The sequence below is a fragment of the Borostomias antarcticus genome, assembly GCF_949987555.1.
Source record: "Borostomias antarcticus genome assembly, contig: scaffold_129, whole genome shotgun sequence".
NCBI lineage: Eukaryota > Metazoa > Chordata > Actinopteri > Stomiiformes > Stomiidae > Borostomias > Borostomias antarcticus.
The window spans coordinates 265,324-280,179 of NW_028175656.1; the positions used below are offsets into that span (position 1 = coordinate 265,324).

The window sequence follows — 14,856 nt, forward strand, 5'->3', positions numbered from 1 at the left end:
GGTCCACCAACTGTTTACGGCTGACACAGTTTCCATTTTACATCAGGCAGGTCAGAGGCACTCTCTCCCTCCCCCCCCCCCCCAAGCCGACTGTACGCTTCCTTTCGCTACAACCGCGGCTCCGTGAGATGTTGTAACAAAGTGTGTAACAACAACCTTGATACATAATAACAACGTAGGCCTGTGCGCCTCGCGGCCACGGGCACGCCCTCTCGACACTCGCAGAATGGATGAAGAAGAAACGTGTGTGTTATCATTCCGCCGAGGCTTTTTTTTTTTCTTTTTTAATTGTGAGTCATGCGGGCGACACCATGTCAGTCGTAAGGGGATTTGCCATTTCGGGGACCATCCACAACGCACTTATGAAGCCTCACGGATCGGACTAGGGGTTTGGAAATGGGACGTTATAACGCAATAATTAACGCATTATCCACTGCGCTTGGTCTCGTGTCCACAACGACAGACCGTGAATACTTTCCATCCTGGGCTTCCCTTCTTATTCACCGTGGACCAGCTCGATACCAGCTGTTTAGCAACTAACTTCCTTTATGTGGGATGAATTTATTTGTTTGCTGTGAGTCTCGCCGTCGGGGGGGTTGTTGTATGTGTGCTTAATCCCTCTCCTGTAGCCAGGGCAGACATTTTTACACTTGTATCTGGAGAAACTGTCAAGGGGACGCTGGACGGCTCCTAATAAGGTAGCTATACTGTAGTTGGTCCACTTTAGTCTTGCAATTCACAATAATAAGTTCGCCTTCCCTCAAGGGCTCGCCTAGTTTCTGTCGAATTTGAGGCATCTATTATATGAACATAGATTTTAGGAGGGACAACGAAATCCGGGCAAATTTCAACAGTGGGGGGGCGTTCGCATCTTATGTAGGCTATGAAATATCCCAAACGCGTTCAACTTAGTCCGTTAACGGACGTGTCCCCAAGTGGGGATCCCCGCTACACTCACTCAGCAGCACAGGTTGAGAGAGGACAAGAGTGGAAACAAGGTAACCTCCATTTAGCAACACACAGAAAGATTTCTCACCAGCGCATTCATTTCTAGGTCACGAATTACAGAGCGTAATTCGTCCTAGTATGTCACTCCGCACGCTATCAAATCAGGCTTTCGTGCCGAATTAACAATTAATAACGGACATCCGGCGCGGTCTATGCCAGCTGCGCCCCAAATTTTGTTTTTTTGTTGGTGGATTTGCGCTGAAAAATATTAGGATAAGCACATATCACTAAATCGCGCGGGGAGAGGCTTTAAATGTGGAAATAACTGCGATTTCGGTTCCGTTCTTATGCTGGAGATGCATCTCGACATGGGCTCCGATTGAGTCTCGGCTGCCACGCGGGACACCATGCCATGGCACACACACTCTAGAAGGTTCTCTATCTTTGTGCCATTATCCACCCTGCACACGGACCACGTACCTAAGACGCCCCTCTTCTCCTCACCGTCTTTATAGGATTAAGTAAGGCCTAGGCTCAATTGACTTGTGTAGTTTTTGAAATAGGCTCGCAAAAGAAACATTCGTTTTACAACGGCTGGATGGGAACGCCATGATAAAGCGTGGAAGAAAACGGAATACTTTTCCAGGGGATCAATTATTTAAAGGAGGCAAAAACAGAAGGGGACATCGGGTTCGCGTGGTAGGCTAATCGCCATCATCAGGCTACAGAGATTATTTGAAAATTGTAAAGGGGACGGATTAAATAATATTGTGACATTGTAGCCTTGTAATATGTGCGCCCAGCCGGTCGACGGGCATCTCCATTTGGCAAATTGCTTTCCCAGACAGCCTCCCTGAGCGATGGCCCCCAGCCTCCCTGAGCGATGGCCCCCAGCCTCCCTGAGCGATGGCCCCCAGCCTCCCTGAGCGATGGCCCCCAGCTGTCTGGGTGCCACTCCGCGCGTGTCTACTCCACGCTGATAGTCTTCAATGTTCACTCGGGTCTTGTAGTAGCCCAGGCTGGTGCACTTTGTGCTACAAACATTTACTACAACATTTACGACATGTCTGCAAGTATATTAATGGTATTGTTTGATCAACAAATGAATGTAGGCTACAACCACAGACACAGTCCTATATGATGGGATACAAATATAGGCTATATGAGTCACCCGCGTAAAGGTCATGCACACTCAAAGCTTGAACTATGACAATACATATTGAGAGCAGCCGATGTAGCCTACCAAGCAGCACGTGGCTTTATTAGACCTGCAGGTTTCATTCTAACCACTACTATATGACAAGCGGATGATGGGTGCGTGCGTCGAGGGTCCGTGTCGCGCGGGGGGTCCTGGTTCGGGTCCGTGTCGCGCGGGGGGTCCTGGTTCGGGTCCGTGTCGCGTGGGGGGTCCTGGTTCGGGTCCGTGTCGCGCGGGGGGTCCTGGTTCGGGTCCGTGTCGCGCGGGGGGTCCTGGTTCGGGTCCGTGTCGCGTGGGGGGTCCTGGTTCGGGTCCGTGTCGCGTGGGGGGTCCTGGTTCGGGTCCGTGTCGCGCGGGGGGTCCTGGTTCGGGTCCGTGTCGCGCGGGGGGTCCTGGTTCGGGTCCGTGTCGCGCGGGGTGTCCTGGTTCGGGTCCGTGTCGCGCGGGGGGTCCTGGTTCGGGTCCGTGTCGCGCGGGGGGTCCTGGTTCGGGTCCGTGTCGCGCGCGGGGTCCTGGTTCGGGTCCGTGTCGCGCGGGGGGTCCTGGTTCGGGTCCGTGTCGCGCGGGGGGTCCTGGTTCGGGTCCGTGTCGCGCGGGGGGTCCTGGTTCGGGTCCGTGTCGCGCGGGGGGTCCTGGTTCGGGTCCGTGTCGCGCGGGGGGTCCTGGTTCGGGTCCGTGTCGCGCGGGGGGTCCTGGTTCTGGTCCGTGTCGCGCGGGGGGTCCTGGTTCGGGTCCGTGTCGCGCGGGGGGTCCTGGTTCGGGTCCGTGTCACGCGGGGGGTCCTGGTTCGAGGAGGCCGCCGGTAGCCTCCCTCCTTCCTCGCGCTGAGACTGCGCGCCCCCGAGCCTTAGCCGACGTCACAGTGCACTTCATCTATGTACAGGTCTAAATTTCAGAATCGGATTGACTTTGACCAAGTTTGCACATACGAGGAATTTGCTTTAGTCGGTTTTTGGTGCATGTTAATAAACATTTGAGGACAAAATAGTTTAGCCTGTCAGTGGGGGTCTCGTGCCTTGTTGACGAGGGCAGTTGCAGTCGGAAAGAAACTTTATGTGTCCAATTTGTCAAAGTAGGCTTTCATTCTAGGCACTGAGGGCCAGTTGGCATAATAGCTGGTCATTCAGGCTAGAGGAAGGTTGAGTGCTGGGTTAGGGTTATTATGGGTGTCAGAGGTTAGATTAACCACTTTCCCGGGGGTATTGTATGAAACAGCTTGTCACCATTCCATTGGGAATCTTGAACTCTGAGGGTGTACACATGCACACACACACACACACACACACACACACACACACACACTCACTTCCACTCAGCTAGTTTGAACAAACAGCTCAGTTATTCATTAAGCCTTGAATCTAGCCAGTTTAGGCGTCAGGTGGAACCAAAAGCATAGCCTCGTGCTGGGTCTCTGCTGTACAGACCCGCGCTGAGGAACCGTTGGTTCTAGTTGTCACCTCAAGTAACCCTGCTGTGGAATCTCACACTAGGACCTCAGTGGCCAGTGCCACACACACACACACACACACACACACACACTGCTGATCTTTAGCACCAGGTTATATTGAATCAACAACCAATAAATGATTGCTAGATACAGAGTGAAGTTGCTTCCTATAGAAGCTCTTTACACCTGGGCATCTCTCGTTGGTGTTTGTGGATTGGGCTTGTGTGAACAGTAGCTATATGTACAGGACCTGTTTCATAATCTGTGTACACAGTATGTTAAGTGCATGCAAAATGACACCATCTCACTATAACGGCTCAAACCACATCTCTGTCTCTCTGGAAGACGATATCTGTCTTTCGGCAGTTACAGTATACTGCTCAGGACCGTGTTCAGTATACTGCTCAGGACCGTGTTCAGTATAGTGCTCTGGACCGTGTTCAGTATACTGCTCTGGACCGTGTTCAGTATACTGCTCTGGACCATGTTCAGTATACTGCTCTGGACCGTGTTCAGTATACTGCTCAGGACCGTGTTCAGGATACTGCTCTGGACCGTGTTCAGTATATTGCTCTGGACCGTGTTCAGTATACTGCTCAGGACCGTGTTCAGTATATTGCTCTGGACCGTGTTCAGTATATTGCTCTGGACCGTGTTCAGTATACTGCTCAGGACCGTGTTCAGTATACTGCTCTGGACCGTGTTCAGTATACTGCTCTGGACCGTGTTCAGTATACTGCTCTGGACCGTCGCCTGTAAAGTTGTTTGGATCAGCGGTTCTTGTCAGCTGTTTGACAAGTAGTTCTGAGCGGCAGGATACACTCCTGCCTGAGGCTAGATAGATTGATTGATTGATAGATTGATTGATTGATTGATACATAGAGAGATACTTTAATATGGTCAACCCCATACAGAGAGGCGCCTTTCCAGTGCTACCAGCTAGCTAGCCATCTGCACAAAGCCTGCCATTTGCATGTACATAACGAACTGCATATGTTTGATGTACAGTACATTACAACCGACAATATGTGGTTAAGTACTAAGTAATGACTCGGTGAAAACGGATACATTAAAACGATTTTGACTGCTGAGTTTGTGTCCCGACATGGGTGAATTTGTTTGGGTTTGGGGTGTACTGTACGTCGGAGGGGATGATTTGAAGGGTGAATTTGATTGGGTTTGGGGTGTACTGTACGTCGGAGGGGATGATTTGAAGGGTGAATTTGTTGGGGTGTACTGTACATCGGAGGGGATGATTTGAAGGGTGAATTTGTTGGGGTGTACTGTACATCGGAGGGGATGATTTGAAGGGTGAATTTGTTTGGGGTGTACTGTACATCGGAGGGGATGATTTGAAGGGTGAATTTGTTTGGGGTGTACTGTACATCGGAGGGGATGATTTGAAGGGTGAATTTGTTTGGGGTGTACTGTACATCGGAGGGGATGATTTGAAGGGTGAATTTGTTTGGGGTGTACTGTACATCGGAGGGGATGATTTGAAGGGTGAATTTGTTTGGGGTGTACTGTACATCGGAGGGGATGATTTGAAGGGTGAATTTGTTTGGGGTGTACTGTACATCGGAGGGGATGATTTGAAGGGTGAATTTTAACCAATTCAACCGATTTATCTGCCCCTGCTGTTGTGAGTAACGCTTTCTAAACAGGACATCCAGGGCCTCAGAGAGCTGCATGCATCACTCATTTAATCACTCATATTTAATAGATATATAGTCTAGCTAGACAGATAGGTAGAGAGATAGATTTAGTTCAGATAGATAGATATATTTAGCTTAGAATAGACAGATAGATAGATACAGTAGATAGATAGATAGATAGATAGATAGATAGATAGATAGATAGATAGATAGATAGATAGATAGATAGATAGATAGATAGATAGATAGATACAGGAGATAGATAGATACAGGAGATAGATAGATAGATAGATAGATAGATAGATAGATAGATAGATAGATAGATAGATAGATAGATAGATACAGGAGATAGATAGATAGATAGATAGATAGATAGATAGATAGATAGATACAGGAGATAGATAGATAGATAGATAGATAGATAGATAGATAGATAGATAGATAGATAGATAGATAGATAGATAGATAGATAGATAGATACAGGAGATAGATAGATAGATAGATTGAGAGAACTCTTGAACGGAGGTGCCATGGATGCAAAACAAATTTCAGCTTGCTGACAATAAAGTACTATCATATCCTATCATATCATATCATATCCTATGAGTGACATAACGCCGCAAACACACGTGCAGTTTGCTTTCAAATTAAAGTGAAATCAAAATTGGCATTTTGGAACCAAACACTTAATTTATTTGTTTCACTGGCACAAAAGGGGGAATAAAATTAAAATTAAATAATTGTTTATTGTTAATGATTGTTATTTGAAAAATCGGCATCGGCACCGAATTTTGCAATCGGTGCATCCCTAATAGATAGATAGATAGAGACTTTTTTATACGTGTACTTCACCCCATTGCTAAGGCAAGTCTTTATAAGGAATTTGTAATGAGTTGCACGGGCGCAACACAGCCCGGCCCCGATGGGCATGCATAGCAGGACAACCAAGACGGGCACTGCACTTGTGCCAATAATAAGGGTTTCTACCAGGATCTACCAGCTGACTTGTATAGGATGGACAAGCTGTCAGATTCACACACATACACACACACAGACTCTCACGAACTGTACACATGTGCACACACACACACAGATGATCACACGGTCGGGTTAACTCACCCCGTCACATGTGACCCACTTCCCCCTTCTTCTGTGTCTTGGGTCGCGCTGGTCCTACATGCTGATCCTAGATCAGTCTAACCTCTGTGCTTCTGATACATTGAGGTCAGGGTGGTTGTTGTTCACGCTGACCCTGGGTCTGCTGCTGCGACCAAGAGTATAAACACTGTATATTGTCCGCCTTTGTGTGTGTGTGTGTGTGTGCGTGTGTATACAGGTATGGGAGAGAGACGGTGTGTGTGTTTGTGAGAGAGAGTGTGTGTTTGTGGGTGAAACAGCGAGCGAGACGAGTCATCCGAGGACACGAGCTGTGCTTTTTGGGGCGTTTGTTTCCTCGCTCTACCCTGCCTCCTTCACCTCGACCGCTCCGACAACAACGTGGCCGCGATACGAACACCGAAACGCCCGATGTGACTCTAAACGACGCGCTCTCCCGGTTTAGTTCCCGCCCGTAAGCAAGAGCAAGTGTAGGAGATGTTGAGAGGGAGAGGAAGCTACTGGAAGCTATCGAGACGCGGCCCTCATCATCACTCCTTGCTTCCTGTTCCCCCTCCAGCGGCGTATTGCATCCCGAGCACACGAAACTGCGGCGGCAGAGACAGCATGTGAAGACTGTTGACCCCCACACACCGTGAACCCTGACCTCAGACCCCACCGCCGAGGTAACAGGTCGCCCTGCCCTCTTCCTCCTCCTCTTCCTCCTCCTCTTCCTCTAAGCTTGGGTCTGATCAGTGCGTTGGTTTCTGATTTGCAGCTGAATCAACATCAACACTGTGACCACCTCCTTACACTACTGACCTGGGCATGCCTCAGGTGAGCTCACACACACACACACACACACACACACACACACACACACACACACACACACGCACGCACACACACACACACACACACAAGTGCATTTGTTGTTGATGCTCTTTGCAGTGCTGCCAAGAGTAATGAGACTAACGTGTGTGTGTGTGTGTGTGTGTGCGTGTGTGCGTGCGTGCCGTGCCTTCCTATATGCGCGTGTGGCGTGTGCATACGCCTTTGTCTTTGTGCGTACGCGCGTGTTTGTGTACGCCTGCATGCCGTTGTGTGTGTGTCCTGCGTGTGTGTGTGTGTGTGTGTGTGTGTTCTTGCAGCCGGGCATGAATGGGATGGAGCCAGCGTTCGGCGAGGCCTACGTGGGCCACAGGTGTCTGCTCAGCCCCTCCTACCCGCTGGCGGTGTCCCCACTAGGGGGCAGGACCGAGTACGACCAGGTGAGAGTCCGTCTGCGTACGGGGCGGCCGTCCTAAAGGGTCCTAAAGGGTTCTAAAGGGTCCTAAAGGGTCCTAAAGGGTTCTAAAGGGTCCTAAAGGGTCCTAAAGGGTCCTAAATGGTTCTAAAGGGTCCTGACGGGTCCTAAAGGGTTCTAAAGGGTCCTAAAGGGTCCTAAAGGGTCCTAAATGGTTCTAAAGGGTCCTGACGGGTCCTAAAAGGTCCTAAAGGGTCCTAAAGGGTCCTAAAGGGTTCTAAAGGGTCCTAAAGGGTCCTAAAGGGTCCTAAATGGTTCTAAAGGGTCCTGACGGGTCCTAAAAGGTCCTAAAGGGTCCTAAAGGGTCCTAAAGGGTTCTAAAGGGTCCTAAAGGGTTCTAAAGGGTTCTAAAGGGTCCTAAAGGGTCCTAAAGGGTTCTAAAGGGTCCTGACGGGTCCTAAAAGGTCCTAAAGGGTCCTAAAGGGTTCTAAAGGGTCCTGACGGGTCCTAAAAGGTCCTAAAGGGTCCTAAAGGGTCCTAAAGGGTCCTGACGGGTCCTAAAGGGTTCTAAAGGGTTCTAAAGGGTCCTGACGGGTCCTAAAGGGTTCTAAAGGGTCCTGACGGGTCCTAAAGGGTCCTAAAGGGTCCTGACGGGTCCTAAAGGGTCCTAAAGGGTCCTGACGGGTCCTAAAGGGTTCTAAAGGGTTCTAAAGGGTCCTGACGGGTCCTAAAAGGTCCTAAAGGGTCCTAAAAGGTCCTAAAGGGTCCTAAAAGGTCCTAAAGGGTCCTAAAGGGTCCTAAAGGGTCCTAAAGGGTCCTAAAAGGTCCTAAAGGGTCCTAAAAGGTCCTAAAGGGCCTTATGTATGAAAACAAACTTTATTTATAAGCCCATTTCATAACAGAGAGCAATGGGAAGATGGACACAGATCCTACCCCTAACATTTTCCAGAGTATCAGCGATATGACATCGTAATAAACGAGTCGGGCGGGCATGGCTGGCATGATATGTATTATAGCTATTGTAGTGTTATAAAGGCCTTATAACAGTGAAGTAAGCGATATAAGCGCCCCCCTCTTGTCAGAGCGTGGTCCTGATGCTGGGCTCCCCGGCGACGCCACGGAAACGGCCCTTCGAGCTGCTAAGCGACCTGGTGGACGACGGCATGGGCCTGGGGGAGGAGCTCCACCCCGAGCGCTGGGACGTGTCGGCGCTGGACGAGATGACCCGCTACACCAAGCTAGGCCTGGGGGGGGAGCTGGCGAGCGCCGAGGACGCCGTGCTGATGGGCCGCTGGGGGAGGAGCCGGGAGGAGGAGCTGGAGGAGGAGGAGGAAGAGAGGAGGAAGAGGAACCGGAAGGCCGCGCCACAGGCCGCCACGCAGGACCGCGCGCCACAGCCCGTCACAGGGGGGGCCGCGGCGACCCTCGACCCCTGTCCAGGCTACGGGGGGAGGGCGGGCGCGGCGGCGGCGGCCGAGAGGAGCAGAGGAGACGGGGGAGGGAGGGGAGGAGGGCAGGACGGGGGGGCGGGCCGGGCGCGGACGGTGGAGGTGTACCAGGTGGCGCAGGAGGAGGAGGAGGCGGCGTTGGCGGCGGCGGCCGCGGCGGGGGGCGGGGACACGGCGACGCCGTCGACCCTAGAACACTGCAGCGAGGAACACAACTACTCCCTCTGCCAGGGGGAGAGACGGACGGGCTCCGCCCACGACTCGGACACACAGACCGAGGGGGAGGGGGACGAGGACGGAGAGGGGGAGCAGGAGAGAGCAGAGGAGGAGGAGGAGGAGGAGGGGGGAGAGAGGAGGAGGAGGAGGCCGAAGGAGGGAGAGAAGGAGCCGGAAGAGGGGAGCAGGACACCGGAGGAGGAGGCGGAGGACGAGGAGGAGGACGAGGAGGACGAACTGGAGGAGGACGAGGAGGAGGAAGAGGAGGAAACGGCGGCGGAGGCGGAGCTCTCCAGCTCCTCGGAAACGGAGTGCGGTGAGTCTGGGACGGAGGGAGGAGGATGAGAGAACAACGCCGCCGTTGGCTCGCGTACAGAATGTTCTGCTCTCCTCTCCTCTCCTCTCCTCTCCTCTCCTCTCCTCTCCTCTCCTCTCCTCTCCTCTCCTCTCCTCTCCTCTCCTCTCCTTTCCTCTCCTCTCCTCTCCTCTCCTCTCCTCTCCTCTCCTCTCCTCCTTTCCCCTCCCCTCCCCTCCTCTCCTCTCCTCTCCTCTCCTCTCCTCTCCTCCTCTCATCTCCTTTCCTATCCTCTCCTTCTCTCTTCTCCTCTCCCCTCTCCTCCTCTCCCCTCTCCTCCTCTCCTCTATTCTCCTCTCCTCTCCCTGTCTTAAATAAGCTAATCTCAGTGTTTCACAGCAGAGTAACAGATATGTCTCTGGCACGCTCTCCCAGACCTCATTCTCCTCTCTCTCTCTCTCTCTCTCTCTGTCTCTCTCTCTCTCTCTCTCTCTCTCTCTGTGTCTCTCTCTCTCTCTCTCTCTCTCTCTCTGTCTCTCCCTCTGGTCTCCCTACTGGCTCACATTTCCCCTACCGCCGAGCTGCCATTGTATCGCCCCTTTTATTGCCACCCGGTGTGTGTGTGTGTGTGTGTGTGTGTGTTTGTGTGTGTGTGTGTGTGTTGTGTTCGTCTGGCTGCGCCATTCTCTCACTAGCTCGAGGCGGGTTTGCCGCAGACTGGACAAAGCGTCGCAACGTTTTGTGTGTGTGTGTGCATGCGTGTGTGTGTGTGTGTGTGTGTGTGAGAGAGAGAGAGAGAGTTCAGCAGACAAAGTCAGTCACAGACAGACTGAGACAGCCATCTTTGTTGCGTAACCGGTGCTCTAATAGCCCGGTATCGGTTTGAACTCCCTTTCCCAGAATGCCTAGCTCTGGACTCCTATGTGTTCATGTGCTATGTCAGCTATTTGTGCAAAGTCGTCGTTGCACAACCACGCTATCAATGGAATATCTGAGTTTTTTTCATTCCATTGTCATTGCTTGTGTGTGTGTGGGAGAGAGAGAGAGGGAGGGGGGAGGGAGAGACAGGGGAGAGAGAGAGGGAGGGGGGAGGGAGAGACAGGGGAGAGAGAGTGTGTCAGAGAGGGAGTGAGATGATGTCTGTCCATTCTGTTCATTTTAACCCGTGTGTGTGTGTGTGTTGGTGTGTCGGTGTGTGCCGCTGCAAGTGTGTGCATGCATCTCTTGTTCATATGTAACATATCAATGTGTGTGTTTGTGTGTGTGTGTGTGTGTTTGTGTGTGCGTGCACGCGTGTGTGTGCTGGTGTTGTCGACTCTCGTCAGAGGCGGAGCCGGGGCGGCGTGCTGGCGAGCGCCCTCAGAAACGCCGGTGCTTCTGGGAGTACCGCCACGCTCGGGAGTCTGGCAACCGGAGGAAGACGGAGGGCGAGGTCCGCTGGTCGCTCTCCTGGAGCTCCAGCACGCTGCCCAGCACACTGTACCGCCGGGAGGGTATGCACCCTATCTAGTACACTATCTAGTACACTAACTACCCTATCTAGTACACTAACTAGTACACTAACTACCCTATCTAGCACACTAACTACCCTATCTAGCACACTAACTAGTACACTAACTACCCTATCTAGTACACTAACTACTCTATCTAGTACACTAACTAGCACACTAACTAGTACACTCACTACCCTATCTAGTACACTAACTACCCTATCTAGTACACTAACTACTCTATCTAGTACACTAACTAGTACACTAACTACCCTATCTAGTACACTAACTACTCTATCTAGTACACTAACTAGTACACTAAATAGTACACTAAATAGTACACTAACTACCCTATCTAGTACACTAACTAGTACACTAACTACCCTATCTAGTACACTAACTAGTACTCTAACTACCCTATCTAGTACACTAACTAGTACACTAACTACCCTATCTAGTACAGTAAGTACTACACTAACTACTACTCTAACTAGTATCCACACTAACCCACATTACCCAAACTTACTAGTACCCTAACTAGTGCACTAACCTGTACCCTAAAGGTACAGCACACATTATTCTGTATTCCAGAAGGGATGCTTTACATGAAAGGTTGCCCCCCTCCATCTCTTCACCCTTCCTCCCCTCCCCTCCCTCTCTCCTCCCCTCCCCTCCCTCTCTCCTCCCCCCTCGCCGCAGGCAAGAAGGGCCGCCGCAAAGCGCGCAAGACGGACGCCAGCGACCTGACGCCCAACCCCCAGAAGCTCCACAACATCGGGGAGCAGCTGCAGAAGCTCAACGCCGCCATCGACGGCATGGGGCCCGTCAACGACCTGCCCGTCCTGGCCCGGGCGCGGTCCCGCAAGGAGAAGAACAAGCTGGCCTCCAGGTACGGGGGGGGGGGGGTGGAGAGAGAGAGAGGGAGGGAGGGAGGGGGGGGGGCTGTAGGGGAAAGAGAAGATGAAGAGATAGATGGAGGGAAGGATGAAACTAAGAAGAGGGGAGGGGCGGAACAGAAGGTACCAGACAAGAGGAACGAGGCTGGAGGAAAAGCAGCGATGATCAGTCTCTCGGGGAACATCGGATCAGTCTCTCGGGGAACATCGGATCAGTCTTTCTGGTACGGGAGCGCGGTGGAACATCGGATCAGTCTCTGGTACGGGAACGCGGGGGAACATCGGATCAGTCTCTGGTACGGGGAACGCGGGGGAACATGTGACCAGTCTCTGGTACGGGGAACGCAGGGGAACATCGGATCAGTCTCTGGTACGGGAGCGCGGTGGAACATCGGATCAGTCTCTGGTACGGGAACGCGGGGGAACATCGGATCAGTCTCTGGTACGGGGAACGCGGGGGAACGTGATCAGTCTCTGGTACGGGGAACGCGGGGGAACGTGATCAGTCTCTGGTACGGGGAACGCGGGGGAACGTGATCAGTCTCTGGTACGGGGAACGCGGGGGAACATCGGATCAGTCTCTGGTACGGGGAACGCGGGGGAACGTGATCAGTCTCTGGTACGGGGAACGCGGGGGAACATCGGATCAGTCTCTGGTACGGGGAACGCGGGGGAACGTGATCAGTCTCTGGTACGGGGGACGCGGTGGAACATCGGATCAGTCTCTGGTACGGGGGACGCGGGGGAACATCGGATCAGTCTCTGGTACGGGAGGGCGGGGGAACATGTGTTCAGGGCTTAACAGCCCAGCTCCGGCAGGGCCCTGTCATCGTCTGTCTGGTGGAGTAGCACTTAACACGGCCCTTTAGGGAAGCTGCTCCACATGAACGCTGGTATCCCCTCAGCCCGAGAGCGTACGTGTGCAGTCGTCTGCGCGTGTAGTGTGCGCGCGCGCGCGCGTGTGTACTTTCTCCCTCGTCCCGTGTGTGAGTATCGAGTGTTATACTCTAGGGCTGCTCGATTAATCGGATTTTAACCTAGATTAAGATTTGGGCTGTCAACGATCATTAAAACAAAATAATCGCCATAAAACGATTTTGCGCAAATCAAGTGCACCCTACACTGCAGAGCTATACTGTGCTTGACCTCAAGGTCAAGGTTCACTATTTGTCTCCCATGGGAGAAATGTATCTAATCCAAAGAACATTGTTAAAAAGAAAAGCCAGTGTCAACATTTAATAAATTAATTGTTATCAAAGTCAATGTATAATTCGATATGTTAAGAAAATGTTAAAACTTTTGATAAAAAAAAAAAAATCAATGAATAATCGTGTTAAATAATCGTGATCTCAATATCAATCGAAATAATCGTGATTATGATTTTTGCCATAATCGAGCAGCCCTGTTATACTCGTTAACGTGACGGACTGTCGTGAGATTTCCTGACGCGAGTGTTCCGTCCTGGCAGGGCCTGCAGACTGAAGAAGAAGGCCCAGCACGAGGCCAACAAGATCAAGCTGTGGGGGCTCAACCAGGAGTACGGTGAGTACAAACCTGGCAACCCAACATCAGCTAGCAGCTAAACCCGATCTGGGATCTGGCAACCCAACCATATCCCCCCCCCCCCCCCCCAGCTCTATTCTGAGTACCCAGAAGCTGTTGCTACGGCAAGAAGTTCCGCGAACAAGCTTTGATATCGGTGGACACCAATGAGAATCCGATCGGATTTTCAACCGGATGCTGATTGGCCCGCGCAGGTAGCGGGCTGTGCGATGAGGCTGATTTGGACTCTGATTGGACACTTGACCACTGATTTCCACTTTTCACGTATTGCTAACGAGTTCTGCACTCACCTAGCATATGTAGCACACAGGGCGCTTTCTTCCTCGTTAACTCTCACTTCATAGAGGTTTTTATCACACAAACGGCAAAGTTTATTACCTAAATGAGTTTTTCATTTAGTCCCAACCGATGAAATAATGTTAAACGCAGCTGGGTTTGAAAGGTAGGCTAACGCGCTGGCTCCGCCCCTCCGCTAATTGACTCCGCCTTGACTCCGGACTACCCCAGCTTCAACTCCGACCTTTTGCCTTAAAACCTCCTTAAATCATAATCATGACCGTATCAGCTCTACCCGGTCTGGCTAGGTGGTTATCCCGGTGAACCAAACCCCATCACCCTCACTTCCTCAAACCTGGCAACCCAACCCCACCATTATCGGCCCCGGACCAAGCTGGTTAAGCCGGTCAAAAACCTGGCAACCCAACACCACCATAATCAGCTCCGATCTAAGCGAAACCCGGTGACGTGGTTCTCTCCCCCGGAGAGCAGCACTCCTTTTGTCCCCTTTCCCAGAGTTCCACATTCCAAACGTTCCACAAGACTCGTCGGCGGTACACTACATCTGTTAGATCTCTCTCTCTCTCTCTCTCTCTCTGTCCCTCCCTCCTTTCGGCTGGGATCCATATCAATCACTCGTATCTCTCTTTCTCAAGGCCTTTTCCGCCTCTCTCTCTGTCTCTCAAATCAATGACCTCATTCACTCCCTCGCATTCGTCCTTTTTCTCACCCTGTCTCGTCTCCCTCCCTCCCTCTCACTCTCCCGACGCCTCTCTCTCTCTCTCTCCCCATGTCTCCCTCCTCCCCCCCCCCCATTCTTCTCTCTCTCTCTCTCTCTCGCTCTTCTCTCCCCCCCTCCTCCCCTGCTCTCTCTTTCTCTCTCTCTCTTTCCCCATGTCTCTCCCCCCTCCCCCCCCCCCATTCTTCTCTCTCTCTCTCGCTCTTCTCTCCCCCCCTCCCTCCCCTGCTCTCTCTTTCTCTCTCTCCTCTCGGGGGGTGTGTGTGGCATGTCTCCGTGTGGCGGTTAGTCCTGGACAACAGAACAGGCTTCGAAAATCTGCAGCCTGGATCCCTGCCAACTTT

General features: G+C 51.9%; 1 protein-coding gene across 1 annotated transcript in view; it reads left to right on the forward strand.

The window, feature by feature from the left end:
* Positions 1-355: 355 nt before the first annotated feature.
* The window catches only part of LOC311329405 (uncharacterized protein), a 17,128-nt gene continuing 2,627 nt past the window's right edge, over positions 356-14,856 (forward strand). Inside the window, exons 1-9 of the mRNA XM_084463258.1 lie at positions 356-698; positions 6,924-7,029; positions 7,122-7,180; positions 7,495-7,614; positions 8,672-9,219; positions 9,442-9,569; positions 10,874-11,041; positions 11,738-11,927; positions 13,403-13,476. Of these exons, the coding sequence (XP_084319384.1) occupies positions 7,172-7,180; positions 7,495-7,614; positions 8,672-9,219; positions 9,442-9,569; positions 10,874-11,041; positions 11,738-11,927; positions 13,403-13,476 (1,237 nt within the window). The 5' untranslated portion in view covers positions 356-698; positions 6,924-7,029; positions 7,122-7,171. The remainder of the gene's footprint in view (positions 699-6,923; positions 7,030-7,121; positions 7,181-7,494; positions 7,615-8,671; positions 9,220-9,441; positions 9,570-10,873; positions 11,042-11,737; positions 11,928-13,402; positions 13,477-14,856) is intronic.